Genomic DNA, 25,467 nt, shown 5'->3' with positions numbered 1-25,467 from the left:
GGAAGTGATGCTCCCTCTGGGGACACATCTTTTGTTCATACATTCAGGAGGCACAGTGCGCTTTTGCTGCTCTGATTTATTATACTTTTGCTCAGGTTAAAAGTGGTGCTTTAAAAAGACAACCCAGGGTCTAAACTAGAAAGGAGCGGTAACTTGACAACATGAACACTGAGCTTCCATATTCACACATGCACAGCACAATAACTATATGTTAATGATTTAAAAATTAATAGATTTTTCTGCAACTCCTTTAGGGAGGGATCCAAAAGGTGTTCGAAATCACAGCAACTGATTTCTCGCCAAAGCGACAGATATTCAGTGTACTTATTTCTTTGATAGGTTTACTATCTGGTAAGAGTCAATTAATTCCAATCAAAACGATAATCAGTTCAATGAGCAAGCACTACACAAAAAAGAAAAGTGTGAATGGGGTAATATGCTGGTGGTCTGTGCTCATTTCTCAGTAGATTAACATTCACTTAGTCATTTAACTAATGATTACATTTTCAATACACAAAGTCCTCTGTTAGGTGCTGCCCTGAGTTAAGATAATAATAAAAAACAGTGATCTGTTCTTTACGTTCAACTTATGAGCACTGTGCATACTCACAAACATAACTTCCGATCAGCGCACACACACAGGAAAAACTGTGCCTGTTGATCCCCTGAGAGCCCAGTCACCGCCGTCTCCGAGACCGATGGACATCACATTTTCTTCTCAAAGTCCCTCTACCATAGCAGTATAGGTATATAAATGGTTTCCCAAATTCTGCATTGTCTCAGGTTCATTTTTTCCCTTTATTTTGGGTTTCTCTGGCTACCTATGTGCCCTTTCACTTTATCCTCCGTGGATGTTTTTCCCTTTAGAGCTATTTTGACACAGGTGAACTGGTGATGGCCTGTTTGTTAATCTTATGTTACAAATCAATATCATGCAAGAATTACAGGACATGCTAAATAAATGTAACAATGACGAAGACATTAAGGCTAGAGCATGTAGATGTCAAGGAAATAGAAAAAGGGAGTTATAATCACCAACTTTCTGTGAACTTTTGCCTGGCTGGAGCTTAATATTGAGGAAAGGGTATCATCAGTCTGTAAACTTCTTCAGAAGGTATCCTAATTCATTTTCCTACCTTTGTGATGATTGGCATGGACTTGGACCATTTGACATCAGGCTACTTTATCCTCTATTTGCAAATGTCTAGTGTCGGTCAGCCTAAGTGTTCTCTCTGTGTGTTTTGCATTGAGCCTCAGTCTCCTCAGATGTTCTGTGTCTGTGCACAAACTCCACAGAACAGTCTATAATCTCTCCGTCCTCTTTAGCTCCCTAAAATTATTGTTAGAATATCCTGTGTCCTTATATCAGTCCATGTCCCCGTGGGAGAGAAATGGTATACTCAGATTGCTTGAACAGAGTTTAATAAAGATATTATTTATTTAAAAGCCAAGCACATTTGGATAAACAGCAAGGAATGAGATATAATCTTAGGACTAGCAAGAATAGAAAGCTGTCGCTACCCCTGAAGCAAGCAGGAACAACCCCATTGTCCTATAGGACAGGGGTGAACCAACATGGAGCCCCAGTCTGAACACCCCGTCCTCACCCCCTTCCCACCCTGGTGGCGCCTCTCCTTGGTGTGGCTAAAGTGAAGTGAATGAGAGAAAAAAAAAAAGCGGGGGTGGAGATCACAGAGATAGCAGAGTCAGACAATGTAGGGCCTTGTATGCTTTTAAGGACTGGCTTTTACTCTGAATGAGATGAAAATCCACAAGGGAATTCAAGCAGAGAAGGGAAATGATCTAATTAAAGTGTTCAAAGGCTCGCTGTGGTTGCTGTTGGGGAGAATAGACTGTTGGGGTCAAGGGTAGAAACAGGGACCTGGTTAGAAGGCTACTGCAGGTATCCAGATGGGACGTAATATTGACATGGACCAGAACGGAAGCATTGAAGGTGGTAAGATCACCTCATGTTGACTATATCTTGAAGGTAAAAGGAACAGAAGTGGCTGACAGGAGCGAATGAGGAGTGTAAGAGAAAGAGAGAAGGTAAAGATGACGCCCAAGTTTTCGACCCGAGCAGTTAAGAGGGTAGAGTTGTGATTTACTACAATGGGGAGGAATCAGGAGTGGAGTGAGTTTTTTGAGGAAAAATGAGAAGTTTGGTTAGAGAAGCCTGTTAGACATCTGAGCAGGGATATCAAGTGAGCAGTCAGGTATATGCTATTTGGAGTTCAGGAGACGGGTTTGTTAGAAAGATATAAATGTGAAGCCCTCCACAAAAATGTGGATGAGACCACCAAGAGAGTGAGTGAGGATAGAGAAGAGATCTGCAGAATGAAACCTCTGTTCTCCAATATTTAGGTCAGAGACAGAACGAAGAATGGGTAATGTAGATTAAGAAGGAAAAGTCAATGAAGCAAGCAAAAACAAGAAAACTAAGTGTTTCACATAGGAGGGAGTGATCCACTCTCAGATGCTACAGGAAGTCAAGAAAAGTTAAGGACTGAGAAGTGAACATTAAATTTAACAACATGTAATTCCCTGGTGACTCTGAAAACAGAGGTTTCAGGGGAATTTTTAGTGGATACTAATTGGAGTGGTTTCTAAATGAACTGGAAGGAGAACTGAAAACAGGGAGGATAGACAACTCCTTTGGATAGTTTTGCTCTGTATGGGAATTTAGAAATGGGGACAGCAGCTAAAGGGGAGTGGGATCATATACTTTGCCCATTCTGTCTCTCTCCTGGATGTCTCCTCTCACCTCAAATTTCCATCACAGCCTCCCTCACCTTGATTTTGGCTGGTGACCTTGCTTCTTTATTTCACTGAGAGAAAACAGAAATAATCAGAGAGGAACATCAACTTGCCACCACAATTTCTAACCTCCAGCCTGCAACATGAGCCCCATTGGTTTGGTTGCATGCTTTTCTGCAATGGTGTTCAGCTGTGTGGGTGTACGAATGGACCAGGTTCACTTGTATTGTATTAACCAGTATTGAATGAACAGTATTGAAATAACCAGGGGTGGGGTTTGGCTATGTGAAGATGATGAAGGATGCAGGGACATGGAGAAAATAATCACAAAATTATAACCGTGATATATTCCACTCTTTATGGTCCCTGAGACCATAAGAACTGCCCAATGGTCAAAGCCCAGACCCTTCTAGTTCAAAGAACTGCTCAGTCTTGGGGGAAATATGCTAAGATGGTGACAGCTCACGTTAGTTCTAACATTCAGAGATTTGCTCAAAACATGCAGCTTCCTTTAGCTATTCATTTTTCATTTGCCTCTACACGTACTCAAACTTACTCTTTTCAGCCCTTGAAGTAACATGGTATCTACCCAGTAGGTAAAGTAACTCTGTTTCATGTAACTCTTTCTTAGATTATGCTATATTCGAAGGTGAACAAAGTATGTTTGTTCAGTCTGTACCACACATGACTCCTGTCAAGAATTCAATTGTCATCTTTCTCGAATGAAGAGGACCCATTTTAGCCTAGTCATGTTTGGCAATGATACCCCCAATACACAAAATATGACCAAAGTTCATATTCATGTCCTCATTTTTCAAGTACCTTTTAAACAGAACATCACATTAGGCGTTGAGGAAAGTATATAGAAGAATTCTTCCTACCTTCAAGAAAGGCTTAATCAAGTATGCAATGTATAAGCTTGTGTGGGTGGTACAAATGAGGGTTCAGAGCAGGTGAGAGAGGACAGGGGAGAAGAAGGTAGGATAAGGGACAAGATTATCTCACCTCATTGTTCAAAAACCTAAACTATCGTTGAAAGAAAACACAAAAGACCCAATGTCAAAGAGCTTTCAAGTCAGAAGGCTTAGATTTTAGAAATAATTTAACTTGTTTTGTTCCCTAGGTAACAAAAAAAAAAAAAAAGTTCTTCACCAATAAAGAGTAACACAGAGTGTTAAACATCTAGTACGTTAAGTAGTACACAGAGGTGAATGTCCTGTTTGACAAATGCTGTTCAGAGTGATGGCTCCACGAAGCCACAACCAATGCTCTTACCACGCGTGTATCTATGGAGGCACAAAGCCAGGGTTGAGAGCTGAAGTCAAGAGCAGGAATCTGAACAGACATAAACTCCCATTGGGCAGAACCATTTTCTATAATCTTTCTAAATCTTTAGACCAGCTTCTATGAAACCCTTAGGACTGGGACCCTAATAAAGTCCATAGCCTTTGAAAACTATTTATAAAACTTTTCTGAGAAGGTTACACAAATATATTGTCTCAAGCACTGTGTAACTAAAAGTTATAAACCTATTCCTTAAGGATATCCAAGTTTTTAACAGATTTTAAAACTATCTTTACACAGCCTATGGCTTTGCAAAGAAAAGAGTAATCTAATTGTGCAATATATACATATATATGTATATATTATGAATATATACATATATATATAAAACAGATAAAATTTGCTGTGATAATTCTGTATCATCATAATACTAGCCACCATCATTTAGGTACTGAACACCGGGCTAAGCACTTTACACGTATTATCTCAGTTAATTTTCATTTAAAAAAAGCCTAGAACATTATTAGTATTCCTATTTTAGAGAAAAAGAATTGGGTTTTTTATCAGCTAAATGACTTCTCTAGGGTCTCACAATGACTAATTGGCAAAGCCAGGATTCACACCCAAGCCAGGGCAGGCTGAAATAACTAGTACGTACACACACACACACACATTCGTACTTGAAGTCACTGTGTTCCCTTGAGTTCTCATTTTCAATTGAATTGGTTACGAACACTATATCCACTTCTACTACTCAGTTTGATGCCCAGTGGTTGGTCCTACAAATATACCAAAAATCTCTGTCAAATCGCTTTTTAAAGTCTTTAGGATGCCAAAAGGGATGAAATTTAGCAGTATCTTTGTTCACAATTATTGAATGAGGAGACCCAGGATATTGAAAAAAGAAAGGTGGCACATGTGTTAAGGTTAGCTATTCCCTTCCCACTACATATGGAGGTAAGATAAACATCTTACTGAGTTATGATTAAACATCTATGGTTTTCATTTATTCAAACTCACACTCAAGTTATTATTTCTGATATAGTAACCCTGTCAGTGAGGTAAGCTGCCAAATGGTAGACTCTATTTCATGTTCACCTTTGAGTCTCTGGTCAGCCTATAAAAGCTATATTTATGTACTTGTTAACCTCAGATTTTAATAGAAAGAGAGCTAGCATATTAATAAAATGCTCTGTTTGGTGCACACGAATCCAATTTATGCCATTCTGGAAGGGTTGCTTTCTAAAAACAAAAAACAAAACAAACAAAAAACCAAGCATTGCCCAAAGCAAACTCCATGCAGACATGAGATTAAAGCTCACAGGTTAGTGAAATGAGCAATAGAAATCCATATTTTAAAGGTAGAGTTTTTGAAAATATCTCCTAAATAAGACTCCTAAAATTTCTAGGAATTTCATTTTTTATTTTTAATTTATTTAGAGAGGGAACAAGAGTGAGCACTAGCAGAGGGAGGGGCAGAAAGAGAAGAAGAAAGAGAATCCTGAGCAGGCTCCCTGCATGGACCCAGCTCAGGGCTTGATACCACCCTGAGATCAAGGCCAGAGCCAGATTTAACAGTCAGGTGCTCAACTGACTAAACCACCCAAGCACTCTAAACATATAGAATTTTGGGGTGATTGGATGGCTTGGTGCGTTAAGCCTCTGCCTTCGGCTCAGATCATGATCTCAGGGTCCTGGGATTGAGCCCTGCCAGGCTCTCTGCCTGCCTCTCTGCCTACTTGTGATCTCTGTCAAATAAATAAATAAAATCTTTATTAATTATATATATATAAATTATATATATATATATATATATATATTATATATATAATTTTAAGACAAAGGTTAAGGCTAGAATGCAACTCTCCAGTTTCAAATGATCTTTCGAATCTTTTCTTTCCTAACCAAAGACCTACCAGTAAGTAGCAAAAGCCGTTTCTACTGAGGCCTTCGTTTTCGCTGCCTTTTTCATAAAGTCAATAAATTTTGATTCTCCAAGTGTTCCTCCAATAGCTGCTTAAAATTCCTGAAAGGAAGTTAAGAAAGCATATTCCAAGATCATTATACAAAGAATGTATGTAAATTTATTTACAAATACATATCATTTTAAGTATGTCAGTAAAATGTATCCAGGTTGTATTACATGTTTGTATTCCTTAAAGTTGCCTCCTCCAAGAAAGGTACCAAACTGAATACTGAAAAGAAGCTGAGGTCTTGAGACCTAGAGGCCCATGGGTTTACCAATCTAATCGCTTTTCTCCTACATTAACATTGTCACAAAAGAGATAGTAGTAGTTCCAGTTTTGGGGCGTTTAGGTATTTTTATGGAACTGAGATCCAGGTTCCCTGTCCATTATTATTAAAGTTTGTTCAGAAATTTGAGAAGAAATAAGGAATAAGGGTTTTGTGTTCTTAGAAAATTGCTTCTCCATTAAAAAAAAGAAGAAAGAAAAAGAAACAAAACCAAAAAAACAAAAAACAGAGATTAAAAACCCCACAGCTATGGAGCCAAGTTCTTTGTTAGGCTTGTACAGCTTACTAAATCCCATAAAAATCTCAACATCTGACCCATTTCATTTTTACAAAGGAAGGGACTATTACCCTGGAAAATATGCGTAGAAATCTGCAGCATTCAGAGGCATTAAACAGTTTTATTCCACATTTGTTTCTATGTATCCTGCTTGATAGACACATTGTAGCACCTGCTGCTATAACTCTCCACTCCATCAGCTCCCAACCTCCTCTTTTCAGGAGGGAGTAGAAGCCTCTTCTCAAACATCTGAAGTTATGCTGCCATCTCCTGTTTACTGACCAGAATGTCATGAAATCACCCTCCAAAGGCCCGCAAAGGCACGCGGAGGACAAAACCGACCAACTAGAGAATGCAGGCTCTTTCACACATTTCCTCCACCAGTAGTTTAAGACCACTTTTATTCCAAGTGGCAATACCATAATAATCTTGTTTTAAATGTGATGTGCTTTAGCTAGAAGTTACTGTAGAGAAGTTTGGGAGTTATTATCTAAACATCGAATCAGTACTTTTGTTTTTTCTAAATATCACTTTCACATGACCTAAATTTCAATTATCTATTTTTTAATGTAAACATGAAGAAAGCATTTTAAAACATTAAAAATAACAATCATGTATGTTGAATTTAAAATTAGCTAAAGTGTTCTCAGAAAATTGATTCTCGGGGCGCCTGGGTGGCTCAGTGGGTTAAAGCCTCTGCCTTGGGCTCAGGTCATGATCCCAGCGTCCTGGGATCGAGCCCCACATCGGGTTGTCTGCTCCGCAGGGAGCCTACTTCCTCCTCTCTCTCTGCCTGCCTCTCTGCCTACTTGTGATCTCTGTCTGTCAAATAAATAAATAAAATCTTAAAAAAAAAAAAGAAAGAAAATTGATTCTCTTCAACAATTCCAAACTTAGAAGCAGTGACATAGGAGAGAGTAGGTGGAAGACAAGTTAACATTGACAAATTAGTTTTATCTTGGAATTTTACCGAACTACAGAGTCAAGTAAGTGAATAAACTTTTCAAATTTTCTATTCTTTTTTCTTTAATTTTTGAAAAAGAATTTATTTATCTGACAGAGAGAGATAAAGTACATCAGGGGAAGCAGCAGGCAGAGGGAGAAGCAGACTCCCCACTGAGCAAGAAGCCTGCTGTGGGACTTGATTCCAGGACTCTGGGATCATGACCTGAGCTGAAGGCAGATGCTTAATCAACTGAATCACGCCAGACATCCCACAGATTTTCTTTTCATTGCTAATTTTTAGAATCTGAGAACATTCCCACCAGAGAGTTCCATATTTTCAAAAATTATTTTTTCTTTTCCTCTTGTTGTTACCATAAACCATAAATACTGATGTGTTAATGCAATTGTCTCCCCAGATTTGTGTGGATAGGAACTGCATTCTGGGCTAGGATAAGAATCCAAGTCTCCTGCTCATAATTTGAAGAGATCCTTAGGAGATAGGCTCTTCTCTACAAACATCAGCAACATTCTGCCAACAGTGTATCAGAAGAATGGACACCTAATCCATGACCATTTTTAAAAGGGGAAGTCCAGTGCACCTGGGTGGTTAAGCATCTGCCTTTGGCTCAGGTCATGATTCTAGGGTCCTGGGATTGAGCCCTACATCAGGCTTCCTGCTCAGTGGGGAGTTTGTTTCTCCCTCTGCCCTTCCTCCGCCCTGGCTCGTGCTCTCTCTCTTTCAAATAAATAACACAAACTTCTAAAAAAAATAAAATAAGAACAAAAGTCCAATTCTCCTACCTATCAACTATAGATGGTAATGCTCCTCTTTTAAAGTTACTTATAATTGCTTCTGAAAATTAAGACTAATATATTTATTTTTTTCCAGGTTATTTATTTATTTTTATTATGTTTAATGGCAAGGCAAAGCCACTAGCTGTAACCTTTTGTAAAACACATCCTCAGTATTCACTTTGAGACAGGTTTTCTTCAAATCACTGTTTTCTGGACAAATAGCTCCCCTTATTTTTTTATTTTTTATTTTTTTAAAGATACATCTTTCGGGACTCCTGGGTGGCTTAATTGATTAAGCGTCTGCCTTCAGCTCAGGTCATGATCCGGGAGTCCTGGGATCAAGCCCCTCCTTGAGCTGCTTACTCCGCAGGGAGTCTGCTTCTCTCTCTGCCTGCTGCTCCACCTGCTTGTGCTCTTTGTCTCTGACAAATAAATTAAAAATCTTAAAAATAAATAAAAATAAAGACAAGTCTTTGAACCTATTAGTTCACCTGTGTACTGAGCGCCCTGCAAAATTCTCTGTTGTAGATAACTAGTTCGGGAGACATCACTGCTCTGTATCATGTCATTGGTGTGGATAATATGGAACAAGTGCAGATCAGGAGAACACTGCACAAACTCCGTGCAGAGCACTGCAAAAGGATGGCCTGTGGAAGCTGATGCATGTTCATTTCAGTCTTGCATAAACACTCTTCCACATCTGTACATTCCTCTTTTGGGAGCCAACTAAATTGCCATCGTTAACTTTTTTTTCAGGCTCTAAAAAGTGTTTATGGACTCAAAGTATGTTTGTGGTTCTCATCACTGATATTTTTCACTTACACACATCAATTTACAAATATAAGCTCTCTACATATATTAAGGACAGAATATTTTAATCTTCAACAAACTGACAAATCCTATAATCTCTTGGTTTATTCACACAGCCAAAGGCTTCTGGGGCATGTCCTGGGATTTGGGACTCTGTGTTCTCAGCTGGAAAATGAGAGAACGAAACAAGACCATTTTTCAGGTCCTTCCATCTTAAAAATTCGGATTCTGACTGCAAGTAGAGCAGAGTGGGAAAAATCTTGTCACTTCAGGCCTGAACTCCAGACCCAATTCCTACTGGGCAAGAGAGAGCAACTTCTCCAGAAATATAGGGAGAAAGTAGCAAGGTCACATTCTGGTCAGCCCACAGTTACTTCAAAACCATAACACAACCAATAATGGTAACAGAGCCAAGGTAGCTACTGATTATCAGAAAATAATTTACCACAATTGCTATGATTACTTTAGATGATAGTATTAAAGAATATCACTCATGTCATTGTGTAGAATACTAAAATTCCCTAAATTTTGTATCATTTAGCAATAAGCTAACTTTAGGAGGTGATCATGATAGGTATAATAGAAAAAATTTTTTTTTTTTCACTAAATTCTTAGATAGAGCCTGTAATTATGTAAGAGCTCCTTCCTGGTAGACCCTCTTCAAAGGACTCAAATCAAACATGAAGCAATTCGGGAACTGCCTACAATGACAAAATGATAGAATAAAAGAAAGGTCTGTTATTTCTTGACGCAGCTGTTTGACTCTCATTATCAACGTATGAAGGCGATAAGCAAAGAATCAGAATTAGAAGGCCAAAAGGAACTGTTTACATACCCACACACTCAACCCTACATAGGGGTTTTGTTTTGGTTCCATGTTATTCGTACATTGGGAAGATTTTGCTTGGTTATTTGTGTTCCGGTTTAGTTAAAGCAATATAAATGTTATTAAGTGTGTTTTTTTTCCTTAGTAAGAGTTTGCATCTTTCATCCAAACTGGCTGTTAACCTCTAAATTCCAATGCCTTACAAGGAGGATAGAGCTATCCTATATAGGTAGGGTATAATTTTTTATTTTGCTGCTCAAAGAAAGATTTTTAGCACCCAAGTACAAGTCTGGGGATTGACAATGATTATGAGCACTTTCATTTCAATAAAACGCCATTGCAGTTGAGACTATGATCACCAGGGAATAAAACTACCGGAGTTTTAGCCAATACAAGAGAAGTGGAACTGGTCAGCTGATCTGCAACTCATTTATAAGCAGTTTCAACTAATAATTTATAACATTAAGTGATTGCTGACCTTCCAAAATCAAAGGCACATTTTGACATTCACTTTATTTTATTTATTTATTTATTTATTTATTTTTTTTTTTTTTGACAGAGAGAGATCACAAGCAGGCAGAGAGACAGGCAGAGAGAGGGGAAGCAGGCTCCCTGCTGAGCAGAGAGCTCCATGTGGGGCTCAATCCCAGGACCCTGGGATCATGACCTGAGCCAAAGACAGAGGCTTAACCTGCTGAGCCACCCAGGTACCCTTTCATTCACTTTTTTAACTGAAGAAAATAATGTGGAATAAATAAATTATTTCCACTAATTTATATGTAAATTATACATAAACATATACTTGTCTCCCTCCTCTTCCCTCCCTCTTTGCCTTTCTTTCTCCCTTTTTTCTTCCCCCTCCTCCTCCTCCTTCTTCTTTCATTCTCTCTCACTCTCTCTCTGTATCTGTCTCCCTACTCCTTGTTCCCTCTGTCTAGGAGGAAGAATTTCCTCTGCCCTTCAAGGTCTTTTTAGCTGAACTCAGAATCAAATTAAAATCAGATTAACAAGAGAAATAAAATTTCATTTCATATGTTCAGGGAATCCACACAAAAACAGAAAGAAATTCTGAAGACCGGCAAAATGAGGTATGTCATTCTGAACTGAGGAGAAAGGGGTAGGGAGTCAAAGGGAAGGAATGCAATTCACAGGAAGATGAAAAAGAGTGAATGTTTGGTAAAGGAATGTTTGTTGGGCCACTCAGAAACAATTGGACACCAAGGATCCTGATCAAACAGGCCTTGCTAGGCTCCTCCCTGTCTACTATACCTAATTCCCATCATAATGTAGTTTTCTGTGGTGACAACTCTTTTTCTGGAGCAAGTCCTCTGTCTAGATTCTTTTTAGGGGCACCTGGGTGACTCAGTCAGACTCTTGGTGTTGGCTCAAGCCATGATTTCACAGTCGGACTCTTGGTGTTGGCTCAAGCCATGATTTCACAGTCCTGAGAGCGAACCCCTTGCGGGGATTGATCCCAGGATCAATCCCCGCAAGGGGTTCGCTCTCAAAGCAGAGTTGGCTTCAGATTCTTTCTGCCTCTCCTTTCCCCTCTGCAGTCCCTGCTCATGCTCTCTCTTTCTGCCCCCTCCCCCCACAAAACGAATAAAATCTTTTTCAATAAATGAATAAATTCCTTTTAGACAGTTGTGCAGAAAGTAAAGAGCTTTTCCTCAATCTACTAGGTTCTGATTGCCTTTAACTCAAAATAATCTTCATGCCAAAGTGTCCCCTGTTGGGGCAGTCTGCCATTGGCCTCTACGACTCCCTCTCTCATTTTCTCTATCTTTTCCTCCCATTCTTCCCCTTCCTTCCTCTTCTTCTCTAACCCACATTCCCCCAGAAATACAGCTTGCTTTTAAAATATCACTTCATTTGCCACAAATGAACTGAACACTTTCTTCCAAACTGCCATGACTAGAAAGTCCTGGGACACATTGTTCAGGCAGGTTTCTGCTTCATTAAAGGAACCATTGCCCATTGTTCTCAAGTTGTGACAGGAGAAATGCACTCAGCCGTTTTACTAGAAGACCAACTCTTTTCTTACCTGCTTAATTTTTACTGCCAGCCAACACGATAGTTTCAGGCTGTCACTGAACATTAGCCACACCTACATCTGTCTTGCATTCTATTACCGGGCACTGCAGATGGCAGCCACACTCTCTGGAATACTCTAGGTGAGCCAGCTTCATGGGACAACAGTAGGCCCCCATCAAGGTCATAACAAGGATGATCTTTATGCCTTGATTACAGTTACTTAAAAATCTGAACGATTTACTATACATTGATTCCTCTCCGTTATAGAACTAATTCTGCTTCTGCACTTCAGCATGGCGCATATTATGCATGTTACCATTTCCATGTTTCATAGTAAAGTTTCTAGATTCTTTACATGACTGAAATTTAGAATATAAAGTTTTTGAACTGGATGATATCAAAAGGCAGCTGGTGACTGGTCTGAGGGTATAGTTAGCACAGCTTCCTTCTAAAATGCGGCTAGTGGGGGTGGGAGAGGAAAAGGTTCTAACTGCTTCTTAAAAATTATACATGTAGTCCCTCCTGAAATAACAGCATAACTGCATCACTTTATAAACCAAGTGTAGGTAAGTATCCCCCAGCAAGGCACAACATGCACCCACTTAGCAAAACATCTGCTGACCCCTGGAACTCACCAAGTATATCCAAGCGTCAAATCCAAAAGCAAACACGGGGCCTTTAATTTGTAGCCTTTTGTATGCTAATATTTTATTTCTCCCTTCTGAATCTCATATTTATTTATTTATGTGCATTTTGTTCCTTTGAATCTGGTGGCAGCACTGTGAAATATCACAGACCTTTCACTCAGTATTTTGCTAACAAGCCAACCAGGTACAAACAGGATTTTTATATCCATTTGTAAATTCTAGTTGGGGGCAGTTGAGTTGAGAGAAGGAAAAATAAAAAGACAAATGCTACATTTGTGTAAGGTTTAATTTACATCACTTGTACAATACTGTGCTGTTGGCATGTGTCTTAATAAATAGGCTTCAAAAAGAAATTATTGCAATGTAAAAATAGTTTCACTGAATTCACGTGCTTTTTACTGTTCCCAGGTCTCAAAGTGGCTTTTAAAATTATTTTTCAGACTCTTAGAGCCTCTGTACCCCAGACTCTGTACCCCATACTGCGGTAGGATACATTTCTCTGCCCTGCTCCCTAGAGTGGAGCTGGAGTGAAGGGAGGTTGAGACAGCTTGGCACTGTGCTAGGCTAAAAGAGGCCCAGCTTGAGAGATTCACTGTTGTTGCCAGAAAAAAAGGAACATGAGAAATTGAAGTGTCAAAAGAGGCTGGGGAGTTTAAGCCTGAGAAGAAAACCCACAAATTAACTAACTTACTAGATAGGCAGGTCAAATCTATTTATCCAACAGAAAATATCTGAGAGTCTACCACACCAAGCATGCTATTCAAACATTGCATAGAACAAAGTCAATGCTTCCACAGAGAGAACAGTGTGGATTGTAATCTCCAAAATACATCTGTTACCTTAACACACTCCAGATTGGGCCCATTCCAAAATCGGCCTGCTCTGAAACCTTCTGGCCTTCAGATAGAAATCTACAGAAACCTCAGTGGAGTGGAAGAAAAGGAGTCTTACAGAAGCGTACAAAACGGACCTGAACCTTTTTCTCTAGGAATGTGTTGCAGAGTTTCAATTTCTTAGTTGTATATAAAATAACCACAGTTGCCTCTACTGAAAGCCTCCCAGCACATAATGAAACGACCTCACCAGCTTTGGATCCTGGATTTGGCATTAGGGCAAAAAGAAAATGTAACTAGAAGTAGTAAACTAAAGCCCAACAATCTTACTTCAGCATGGGAGGAGGAGATTTTCCTACGGGGGCCTTGCTATAGTTAGTGCTGCCTCACGAATCTGCATGTCCTCCTTGTGCAGAGGCATAATCTAATCTTCTCTGCATTGTTCCAATTTTAGTGTACCTGCTATGGGAGGGAGAACTGTAGTTAGCGCTTTTCTGGCTTGTTTTTGGGTAGACCCCCCCCCCCACCAGGTACCAGCTTCTTACTGCCCTCTGCTGGTTAAGTCTGACTTCAGCCTTCGTAAACCAGCCTTCTACCCAACGGCTATTCTACTAGATGAGTAAATAAATGCACTTGTTCACATTTTTAAAAAAATTTTCTATTACTGGCATTTCATATTAACCCCGAGAGAGCCCTATACCATTATCTCGTTTCTTTATTTTTTTTTTACTACAAAAACAATACATATTGAAGAAAAAATAAGCAACATGTAAACCAAAATACCCACCTTTTCAGAAACCACTAAAACCTTGATGTATGTCCTTATATATATATTTTTTTAAATGTGGTCCTATTGTAAATTTTGAATATTGCTTTAAAAGTGTATGAACAGGGGCACCTGGGTGGCTCAGTGGGTTAGGCCTCTGCCTTCGGCTCAGGTCATGATCTTAGGGTCCTGGGATTGAGCCCTGCATCGGGCCATCTGCTCAGTGAGGAGCCTGCTTCCCCTTCTCTCTCTGCCTGCCTCTCTGCCTACTTGTGAGCTGTCAAATAAATAAAATCTTTAAAAAAATAAAAGTGTATGAACAGATGTTCTTCATACTGTCTGTTTTTTAAGTACTATAATATCCCATTCTGTAATCGTACATTTTACTTATTCTCCTACTTTAACCCCCCAAAAAGTATATTCTAATAGCCCTGTGCTAAATATGCTAATAGCTATAATCATGCTTTCCTTTGTAACTGGTCCATAAATGTGTACTCTTCACCAAGGGCATTCTTAATTGATGCTGTAGCTTTTCTCCTTTATCATCAAAAATGGGGAAGTTAACAGTGCGTCTTGGCTTGGCAGGGCCACTGGATGATCACCGGTGCCTCCACCTTTACATACTTCACAACCCAGTTTAGTTCAGAGACTTGAAAGAGATTTGAGTTTCTACCTATAAAAGTACTTCTCTCTCTCCTCTCTGGCACTTGCCCTGTCTAAAGCCAATTTGCTGTGGAAATCAATTTAGGAATGCAGTGCTGATGGGGACTATGGAGTCAAAAAACAAAAGCAGAATTCTCTTAGGGGATGCTTCATGCAAACTAGGAAAAGCTGAGAAAATTGCCCCTTTTGTGTAGATAAAGAATCCTCAGGATCCCCTTCCTCCCTCATTTCTAAGACTTTCCAAGCAAAACCCAGATTGTAATGCAACTTCAAACAGTAGACTGTGGCTAGGTAGAACAGGGTTTAGATAAAAAAGTTGACTGAAATACCTTACTGGTAATAAGAGTTTGAATTTAGGTGTGCTTGTGCTATTTGAAGCATAAGCCATGTTTTATTTTTTTTAAAGGACACCAAAACTTTTGCCCTCTGGGGAGTGAGCATCAGTCTGAATCCTTCTGAACACTCTGATGCATTAATATGTAGCCTAAGTCCCAAATGCCTGACCACTCTCTGAAAGATTAATTTTCAACTTTGACTTCCATGACCCCTTTGCCCCCAGCACCTTGTCCCAGCAATCAGTCACACTTCACCCAGTAGGTTCTCTGAGAGAGCCTGGTGGCCTCCATCTTGAACACCTCTTTAGCCAGGAGTGATGCCTCCACTGATCTTGCCGAAATTTACTGCCTCAATGTTCTGGCTTGTGGATTGAGCTTTTGAGGACTGGGAGACAATGTCTTACCCTCTCAGCCTGTCCCATCATCCACCTGGAGTGATGAAAGCTGTGATCTTATTTCTGTTGCTTTTGACTATCCATCCTCACCTTCCTTCTCTGTGGGCCTCAGGAGTACATGGAGACATTAAAAGCTTATTTGAACAAGCCCTTGAACGATCTCAAACTGCCTACACAATGGTTCCGTTGCTTCTATAATCCCGTTGAAAATGAACAAATACCGGTTTTTAACAGACACCAACATAATACAACCCTGTTGTAAATCCACTATGAATGTCCTGGGGTTTTTTTAAAAAGCATTTAAAGTGGCTTACCAAAACCACATATAACAGAATTTTAGTATCAGGACCAAGCAAAAATGGAGTTAAGGACAAGGAAAATTGATTACTTGGAGCAAGGTTTCTTACAGCTGAAGTGAACAGGAACACCCAAGTCTCACTGACCACAGTAACAAAACAGTATGAAGCGCTTGGCTCAGATGACACCTGCTTTGGCGTGGGCACTTTAGCATGGATGAGCTCCCTTATGAATTCCATATAAGCTATACAGACAAATCCAAACCGTAAGACTGAGGTTACATTCGAAATGGGTTTTGAAGGATGAGTAGACAGCCCAGTGTTGAAACCTGCATTTCAGGCAGAAAGAGCTCACAGGAAGAACTCAGAACTCACAAAAAGAACTCAGAGCAGCATGGATGTTAAATTCAAGTGAGCACTGACTCACAGCATTAGCTCACTGAGCAGCTACTACAGTCAGTGAAGTCTGCGATGGCTTATACAAGGTGGGGGCAGGAGCAGAGAACTCTAGATGCCTCTACCTTGAAAACTGAAGTAGATGTAAACACTTAGTGCAAAGCCTGATACGCTAGATATCCAGTAACTACTTTCCTCTAACTGAAAACATTTTAAGAATCTTCAAGTTCACTTTGAGGTATACAAAACTTGAGGTATACCAAAGTTGAGGTACAAGTGGGTGCTCATGGGGTGCCCCCTAGTGAGGGGGGCTGACCAAAACTAAAACAGAACTCCGATTTAGAAAAAAAAGGAAATCTGGAGAAGTTCTAGAACAGTCCCAGGAGGGCTGCACGGAAGTAAATAGGGCCACAGAACTCTGGTGCTAGTGGAAAGGGGGAAAGGGGCATAAGAGGTGAAGTGTGGCAAAGCGCTCAAGTGTGGACAAAACTCTAGAAAATCCAAGAGGTAAAGACAGAAAAGCTGTGAAGCTATTGAGTTTGACTATTGAAGTCTCAGGGACCAGACTGATTTTAGAGAAAGCAATGAAGAGGATGGAAACCACCATCTTGAGTATTACGGAACAGCCCCAACAAAGTAGTAGAGATATAGTAAAGGGCACAGTATTCCTTAGAGATCTGACCGGAGGGATCAGTGGATATGCAAATACCAAAAACACCTAATGCTGATTTAGGTCAGTGGAAGGTACAGTTCAGCCATGGAAATGCCAAGTGCTATACTCAGCTATCCTCCCTAGCATGAGCTACAGAATTCCCACACACCATCAAAACCTAAGAAAAAGTTGGGAGGGTTTTGCTACTCCAATAGCTCAAACAGTGCTTGCCTAACAAGATGTTCATATGCACCAGATTCAAAGCAAATAGAAGACCCCTTCCTTAGAAATGGCAGATAACTTGGGTTGACATTTAATGGTGATAATGGACCCCAGGGTACCGTACCTAATGAACCTATCCGTAAGGCTTTAGGACTACAGTAGCTCTAGGACTCTTGAAGCCATTCACTCCACCACAGCAGATACGATGCAGAGACAGCCTTTAGTGATCCTAGAGGTTGCTACATTACCTAGATGTGAGTTTTATAGAAGGCTTAAACCTATGAACTCCCAACATGCAGAAAAATACTCACCATTGTACAAGCAAGCATTCAAAACCAATCTGGCTCCATTTAGCTTCATGTAGTGCCGTTTAACTATACAGCAGTACCAAAAAACTAGAGTAGATTAATTCTAAGTAACCTTTAGCAGCAATTTAGCAAGGACTTCAATTGTAACATTTCCATGAATCCTACCTGGCTCACTAATCTCAAACTTGTACCAACTTGGTCCAGGCCTGAAATACATGGGTCATCACAGACTGTGGAGATTGAGACTTCAGCATAGAGAAGCATATCCTGCTTCTGCACCTAAGACAGTACCAAGGGTTATAACCCACACCATGAACACCCTGACCTCTTCCAATGGACATGTCCATTAAGCACTTTCTGGACATCCTGTACTTTACGTCCCACAGCCTAAATCCAATCCTGCCTACCTAGTATTTTCTATCGACTTGTTTGACTTTTTCAATCTGCTTTCAAGTTGCCAGACTGCAAAGTAACACCCACACTTGACTAGCCTCAGCCCATTTCTCTAGGTTCTAGGCGGCTTGTCGTTGTTACAAACAGCACACTTAACCATGGATGTCACAATCACTCTAAGGCTTTTGTTACTTAGGTCATCCTGCTCTCAGTTGCTAACACTTTAATTACTGACTGGTTAGAGTTGGCTTTCATTTAGAAACCAAGAGGAAAACAAACAGCATGTTTCTAGTTATTTTGCTAATTCTACAAGGATTATCTTTTCTCTTGCTAACTAAGAGACCTTATTCTAGTGCCCTCCCCCCCAATAAAAACACAAATCAGGTGTGGAACAAAAACTAAATTTATTTGTTCATTTCTTGCATTTGAAGTATTCCTCAATGACATCCTTCGCCTGAGACTCTTTGCCATAGTCCTGAAAGAATTAAAAAAAAAAAAAAATTTTTTTTAACTAACATTTAGAAAACTCTTACCAAGTTGTTAGCACTGGTTCTGGTGAAGCTTTACAAAATTATTTCTGAAAATGTTTCCATCATTACTATTTCTTATAGCCATTTTCAGGGACCTTAAGGACTTCAATGTCTTTAAGGCTCGTAACATGGCATTACTATTGCCAGCATTTTCTAAACTTCTGCCGAAACACTTTCAGGTAAGCAGATTAACTGGCTGGCTTAATTACAGCCTATTTTCCTTTTCTCAAAGGCAGAAAAAGGACATCTTTTAAGTGTTCAAAAATCATTTTTTTTGACATTCCTCACAATTAAAATTCTACACTGAATTATGCAGCTTCCCAGCACAACCTTCATCCCAGAGATAAATACTGACTTACCTTAACCACCACACAACTGCAACCAACCACTTTACGGGGTTTCCCCTCTCTGTCAATTTTACAGAGGCCTACCCACTCCCCTAGTTTCTTGTTGTCATCAACCTGTGAAGAGAAATTAAGAAAAAAAAAAAAATCACCGTATTAGCAGACAATAATGCTTCTGACAATAAATCGGCCCAAAAGGTAGCTGCAGTCAGATAGGGTGACATGGCAGTTTCCTCATGGCAATTCAGTAGAGGGAGCCAGTTGTCATCATGTACAGCATCAGGTCACCTACAAGCGCTCTACCTCACTTCTTACCAACACCAAAATTACTGGTTAATTCTGCAGGAACAGAACATCTCCGTAACTAGGTTTACACAGACCAAGGTACCAAGCCTATGTGATGTTTTTCACACCACCAGAAAGCAAGGACACTTTGCAAAATTTACTAACTGGATAGAACAGCATTAGTACAGCTGTAACCCTAACTGGCTCAATTTTCATTAAGCGAAAGCATCTGTGAATTCAGATAAATAAGTAACTTACCTTGATTAGGTTGATTTGGTGTTCAGCACAAAGGGCCTCCACCAGCTTGACATACATGGGTTCATCACAGTTGGATGCAAGCACACAAAGATGGGCTTGGCGCCTGAAAGGCAAACCCAGTATAAGCGAAAACTCGGGTCTGCAACAGAACTGTCAAGAGTTATCTCTGCAATCACTACACTGGCCAAACACAAGCAACACCCACTGTACAACTACTTCAGTTTAAAGAACCTGTTAAATAGCACAGATCCAGTCACTGACAAAAATCAAGCCTCCAGTAACTCCCCCAAATACTAATTTTATGAAGAATTAGTTCACCAATTTGTGGGCAAAGCACCATCACCCTTTCTTGCAAGCCACTGCCACGTTTACAAACTACTGTAGTGAAACACAAACCACTGCTATTAGAATTGTTACCTGTTACTGGCCCAAAAAATTAGTATAGGCATCACTGCCGTTGTGCAAATAGCGCAGAGGACTCACACCAGGACCAGAATGACTTCCAACAAGTGCTATTTCCAGTGGATTCAAGTGACCAACCTACACCAAAGTGAGCTGAATGAACTTAAATTTACTGCCTAAGAAATTCTTAAAAGCGCACTAAAATTCAGCTCAAATAGTTAATACCTGCAGCTACCTTGCCACTAAGACCAGCCCAAGAACTAAAGGGAGTTACAAAATCTCCGTAATTTTTTATTTCTACAGCTACTATCTCAATTTTTAAGTCCAGGTGCTTCTGCAACATTAGCCTGAAATTCCCAAATTTAACTTGGTAGTCCAATTTTTGCTAACTGCCCAAGGAGGATTCAAGTGAAATTCACTCCACAACCTACAGGTTTGTCAGACTGTTACAGGTTTCACTCAGGAAAAGAGTGAAGGGGTATCCGACAAGTCAAGTCATCATTCAAACACTGTAGTCTTACTTTTGCTAAAAAAACAAATACTCATTCCCATTCCAAACAGAAACTCACGAACTTCGCAGGCTATACAGATCTGAGTTCTGATACCTTTTCCTAGGTTTCCTGTAGGACGGCTGCCATTCAGAACTCTGGCGCTAACACCATGAACTTCACGCTTTCTTCCCTCGGCTGCAGTTTTGTTCCGGTTCCAACAACCCACCGTACTGAGACTGATACACGTACTTGTCTAAGGCTTTGGCAGCTTCGCGAATTCCACGTGCTAGGCCGTCGTGGATGAGGGCGGTCTTCAGCACCTCTTGTAAAGCAGTATTAACGTCCATTACACCTCCAGCAGCAATGCTGAAACGCAGCAAGTAAACTCAAAACCGTTAGTAAACTCCCCGAACGCCTAAAACCCTGGACTAAATAATCACACGCCCTTAAGGCGCTGCGGCCTATCCTGACCCCGCATCCCCCGCTCACTGCCCATTCCCTGCCGGCACGACCCCGAGGCTGGGCTCACCCTTCCTCGGCCATGGCGGTGGATTACGAGTGTAGCCGAATCTTGACTGCACTACAATATAAAAACAACAAAAAAAGAAAAACCAGGTAACTAAATATAAATATCTCGGCCAAGGCCCAATTCCGGGCCAAAAGCACTAAATGCACCACAGCCACCACCCCAACCTCATTCAACTCACCCGTCGCCTCCGCCTCCGCGCGACTCGGCGGCGGCAGGGAAAGAGGTCGTGTGCGTCCGCATGACGGTATTTAAGCGCTTCCCAGGACCCCTATGCGCATGTGCATTCCCTTTCATGAAAGAGGTGGCTCTGGCGGTGCCGGGCCTCGAGAATTTCTGTTTCCGGATTGAGGTGTTTCAGAGACGAGAGTATTCCTAGTCTTCTGGCTCTGCGCTGCCGGTCACTGACATACGCAACAGGCACCATCGCGGACAGCCTCACACCGTCCTTCCCCGCCGGAGGCGTGGTCTACGCAGGCCCAGAGAGCTCGTTCTACGGAGCGCAAGAGAGGCCAAGCGCGCTCCTGTGCTGTCTCGTTAGGTCCCTGGACCCTTGCCTTCCTTGCTGAGTCCGTTTGAACCTTTGTCACACTACATTGTAGTTTCTTGTCGACCCCACCAACTGGGCCTTCCTGCGTGGCACGCTCTCCCGTCTCTTTTAAGCCATTCTAAATGTCAGCGAATGTGTTTTGTGGGTGATCCACATTTGTTGTGAAACGAAAGCCAGCACGTTTTCAACACTAAGCACATGGTAAAATTCCACTTGACCGGCGATATGTTAGTAGAGTGCAACCTTAGGTGGTTGGTTCCGGTTTCTAAATGTAGTTGGTTCTAATGATTTTTTTTTTCTTTTTCTAACTCTGGATTGTCCCCTAAATTCGTAATCCCGCGCAAATCGGGATTCAGTAGGTGCATTGAAAACGCCTACGATATGCCAGACACCGGAACTGGGTCCGGAGTAATAGTGATGAGAACGTGGTTTTTGAGAAATCTGGCATTAATTTTGCCATGCAGGACTGGCGGAGTTAGAAATGGAATCTGAGGACCCTAGAACTCTATTACCAGAAGCAGCATTTTGAATTTTGCATTTATTGGCCATTCTCCTACCCCCGTTTCAAAACGCAAATATATGAAATACGGCCGCGCATTCTCATTCTCAGTACGGTCTCTTTTTCTTTCTTCTTCTTTTTTTTTTTTAGAACTTCCTCTCCCGACAAGTCTCCGGGTCAGTCAGAATTAGGCGTTTGATAAGTGCCGGTACGGGGACTACAGTGACATGGACCCTGGATACAGTGAGTGCTGTGAAGAAAACAAAAATGAGTAACAGGAGTGCGGGACAGAATTAACCAGAACAAGAGAGATATATTGGAATTTTAATAAATGTATATAGTTCGTTTTTACCATTTTGAATGCTTACAGATTTTCATTTTTAAAACGTGGAGCTTTTTCATTCTATTCATGACTCATTCTAAAAGGCTGCTCACTTGTTTGTTGATTTAATTACCTATTGAACATTTGCTTTAAAAAAAAAAAAAGCTACAGAGCTTATAAGAATGAAATTTATTACTACCACTCTCACGGTTGTGGTAGGATTAAGATTTAAACCCAAGATTAAAATACTTAAACGCCACAGAGAAGGTACAAAGTGCACGGGGGTTAGAGAGTGGAGATGATGTGGAAAGATAAACATGGATTTGAGTCTGTGGCAACCTTTGAAATGGGAAAACAACAACAAATGAAAGTGTTCTAAACCGGGAGCATGAGAGAAAAGGAGAGGGTGTTCTAAGAGGAGTAGAGAGTAAGGGCAAAGGCACAGATGCCTCCTTGGCTTTTTTGGAAGTTATCACAGCACACTTGTATTTTCAAAAGAGAATGTGGAGGTGTCAGCAATTTCTCATTACCTTGATAAAAGTTGATAAAAGTTAATGTGCTAAGCATTAGATTTCATATTAGATTTCTCCCTCCACCCTCCAAAACAAATATTAGAGAGAAGGCAGAGAATTTTGGTAAAAACTCAAGAAACGTAATAGAGGAAAATAATAATTTCCAAACAATGTATTTATACAGAGGGAAAACAATTAAGTACCTTTTTGCTCTTGTTGATTTCTATCTTCTAGCAGCTGGTAGTCTGTTATGTAGATTCAAATATCATGGGCCTATGCCTTAATATTTCACCTTATAAATACCTTTTCTACCAGTTGTAAACCTCTTTCCTTAGAACCAGACCTATATATATTTTTTTGAAGTTCTAATACGTAGCTGTTTCTAATCCTAGGAATGAACTTAAGGGACACAGTGGTGATTCAAGGATTCTTAATATAAATGTACTTAGTTCACTTGCTTAAGGTTACTTCCTCTCAATTTTAGATATAGCCAAAGGTTGAAGATAATATTACTTAGAGACTAAATGCCAGAGTCATTCTTATACCAGTAGATTATAATACTTATAGAAAGTACACAAATGTGCATCTAAAATACCCACGAAAGGTAAATTCTAAAGTTTGTTTTAGGAACAATAAATAACAGTAAATAATTTTGTTTAGCACTTCCTGTGTACCAACTAATGTGCTAAATTACTATGTTTTCTTCCTTGATTGTCCTTGAGACCTTACGTGGTAGTGTTGGTATTAGCCTCATTTAAAAAAAGTAAGGAAATAAGCTTAGAGAGTTGCTCAAGATCACACAGCTAGTAAATGCAGAACCCGGTATTTGAGCCCAGTGGACTTCAAAACTTATGCTTCCAACCCCTCATCCATTTGAATGATTGCCCAAATGTGGATGAACATAGAATTCAATAACTCTTCCCATCTGATGTTGGGAACAATGCAACTGATTCTACTTCATTGTGCTAAAAAGCTGGGTCGATGGAGAAAGGAAATACTACGGTTTTAGGCAGAAAAAGAGAACAGTAGAAATTTGCATTCCTGGTAGGAGTAGATACTTTATTAGTTTGCTACAGCTTCCATAACAACGTATCAAAACCTGCGTGACTTAAACAACAGAAAGTTATTGACTCACAGTGCTGAAGGCAAGTAGTCTGAAATCATGGAGTCTGCAGGGTTGGTTCCTTTCAAGGCTGTGAGGGTGAATCTGCTCATTCCTTGCTCCTAAATTCTGGAGCTTTGCTGGAAATCTTGGTGTTCCTTCACTGTGGCAGCATAATTCCATCTTCACATGGTGTTCTCCCTGTCTGTGTCCAATTTTTTCTTTTTTATAGGGATACTAGTTATCCTTTTTTTTTTTTTTTTTAAGATTTTGTTTATTTATCGGAAAGTGAGAAAGAGCACAAGCAGGGTGAGAGAGCAGAGGAAGAGGGAGAAACAGACTCTTGGCTGAGCAGGGAGGCCACCGAGGGGATCTCAGATCATGACCAGAGCAGAAGGCAGATGCTTAACTGAATGAATGACCCAGGCAGCCCAAGGATACTAGTTACCTTGTATTAAGGGCCCACCCTACTCTGGTATGACCTCATCTTAACTAATTACATTTAAAACAACCCTCCAAATAGGGTCTTGATACGTGGTGCTTAGGGTTAGGACTTGAACATATGTATTTCAGGGGAACACAATTTAGCCTAAAACAGATGTCAGAAGAAGAGATGTAGGACAGAATAAATGACAAAGAAGATCTTTGAGGTAAACTACAACAAGTTTACTTGAAAGACCAGAGCTGGGAAGAGAAGCTGGGCCAATGTCCATTAAAGACTATATCTTGGAGTGATGGGGACCAGCAAGTTCAAATTTCAGCTCACTTTGTGGCCTTGAGCAAATTACTTATTTTTCTGAGCCAGCAAAATCGCTAATACTATAAAATTTTGTAAGGATTAAATGGGGTGGTTACTTAAAGTGTTTACCACTCTGCCTGTGGCTGTAGTTATTTATCTTATAGAGAATTTGATATGACAATATATGGAGGGGTGTCTGGGTGGCTCAGTGGGTTAAGCATCCTTTGGCTCAGGTCATAATCCCAGGACCCTGGGATCAAGCCCCAGGGCTGCTCCTTGATCAGCAGGGAAACTCTTTCTCCCTCTTCCTCTGCCTGCCGCTCCTCCTGCTAGTGCACTCTCACTTTCTCTATGACAAATAAATAAATAAAATCTTTTTAAAAAAGCAAGCAAGCAAGCAAATATTTGGAAAGGTTCTTAAGTATTACTTTCTCTTGCCTTAAACCGCCCAGCACTAAGTACAGTGACCTGCGTATTGGAATAACTAGAATGATGTGTACTGCGTGAACACATCATATTAAATAAGTTTAAAGAGGCAACTGGGGTGGGGGAGGGTGCCTGCATGGCTCAGTGGGTTAAGCCTCTGCCTTCGGCTCAGAGTCCTGGAATCGAGCCCCGCATCTGGCTCTCTGCTTAGCAGGGAGCCTGCTTCCTGCCAACCCCCCCCGCCCCGCCTCTCTGCCTACTTGTGATCTTTCTCTGTGTCAAATAAATAAATAAAATCTTTAAAAAAAATAAATAAAGAGGCAACTGAGTAGATGACATACCTAAAAGAAAGCCATGTTGAAAACTACAGAACTAGAGCGAGATAAATCAATGTGAATTAGTGGGAGGTTTGGGGCATCCCAGAAAACCATGTTTAAAAGAAAACCATGTTTATGGGGCAACTGGGTGGCTCAGTGGGTTAAGCCTCTGCCTTCGGCTTAGGTCATGATCTCAGGGTCATGGGATTGAGCCCCGAATGGGTCTCTCTGCTCAGCAGAGAGCCTGCTTCCCCCTCTCTCTCTGCCTACTTGTGAT

At 40.5% G+C, this 25,467-nt stretch overlaps 1 protein-coding gene and 4 non-coding genes across 5 annotated transcripts; all 5 read right to left on the bottom strand.

Moving 5' to 3' along the window:
- Positions 1-13,831: 13,831 nt before the first annotated feature.
- Positions 13,832-13,936, bottom strand: LOC116858671. Its single transcript, XR_004380982.1, has one exon. It is a non-coding gene; the product is annotated as a U6 spliceosomal RNA (small nuclear RNA).
- Positions 13,937-18,272: 4,336 nt separating this feature from the next.
- On the bottom strand, positions 18,273-21,024 carry LOC116858640 (40S ribosomal protein S12). The gene is made up of 6 exons (XM_032843498.1): positions 20,905-21,024; positions 20,727-20,777; positions 20,447-20,563; positions 19,305-19,407; positions 18,777-18,878; positions 18,273-18,362 (listed from the first exon to the last, which is right to left on the bottom strand). The coding sequence occupies exons 2-6, from the start codon at positions 20,738-20,740 to the stop codon at positions 18,300-18,302; spliced, it is 399 nt and encodes a 132-aa protein (XP_032699389.1). The 5' UTR covers positions 20,741-20,777; positions 20,905-21,024; the 3' UTR covers positions 18,273-18,299.
- On the bottom strand, positions 18,491-18,620 carry LOC116858665. Its single transcript, XR_004380977.1, has one exon. It is a non-coding gene; the product is annotated as a small nucleolar RNA SNORA33 (small nucleolar RNA).
- On the bottom strand, positions 18,963-19,039 carry LOC116858666. Its single transcript, XR_004380978.1, has one exon. It is a non-coding gene; the product is annotated as a small nucleolar RNA SNORD100 (small nucleolar RNA).
- On the bottom strand, positions 20,140-20,214 carry LOC116858664. Its single transcript, XR_004380976.1, has one exon. It is a non-coding gene; the product is annotated as a small nucleolar RNA SNORD101 (small nucleolar RNA).
- Positions 21,025-25,467: the final 4,443 nt, after the last annotated feature.

The sequence above is a fragment of the Lontra canadensis genome, unplaced genomic scaffold (assembly GCF_010015895.1).
Source record: "Lontra canadensis isolate GAN:19392208 unplaced genomic scaffold, GSC_riverotter_1.0 scaffold141, whole genome shotgun sequence".
In the NCBI taxonomy this organism is placed as follows: domain Eukaryota; kingdom Metazoa; phylum Chordata; class Mammalia; order Carnivora; family Mustelidae; genus Lontra; species Lontra canadensis.
The sequence above is the reverse complement of the archived record's forward strand: the minus strand, read 5'-3'. Positions and strand labels throughout refer to the sequence as shown.

Bases quoted from the DNA above. Each gene is read 5' to 3' on its own strand.
- LOC116858640 (XM_032843498.1), bottom strand. The intron at 18,879-19,304 runs GTAAGTTACTTA...TTCTCTTCACAG, and splicing joins ACCAAATCAACCTAATCAAG to GTTGATGACAACAAGAAACT. The intron at 18,363-18,776 runs GTAAGTCAGTAT...TAATTCTTTCAG, and splicing joins GCAGTTGTGTGGTGGTTAAG to GACTATGGCAAAGAGTCTCA.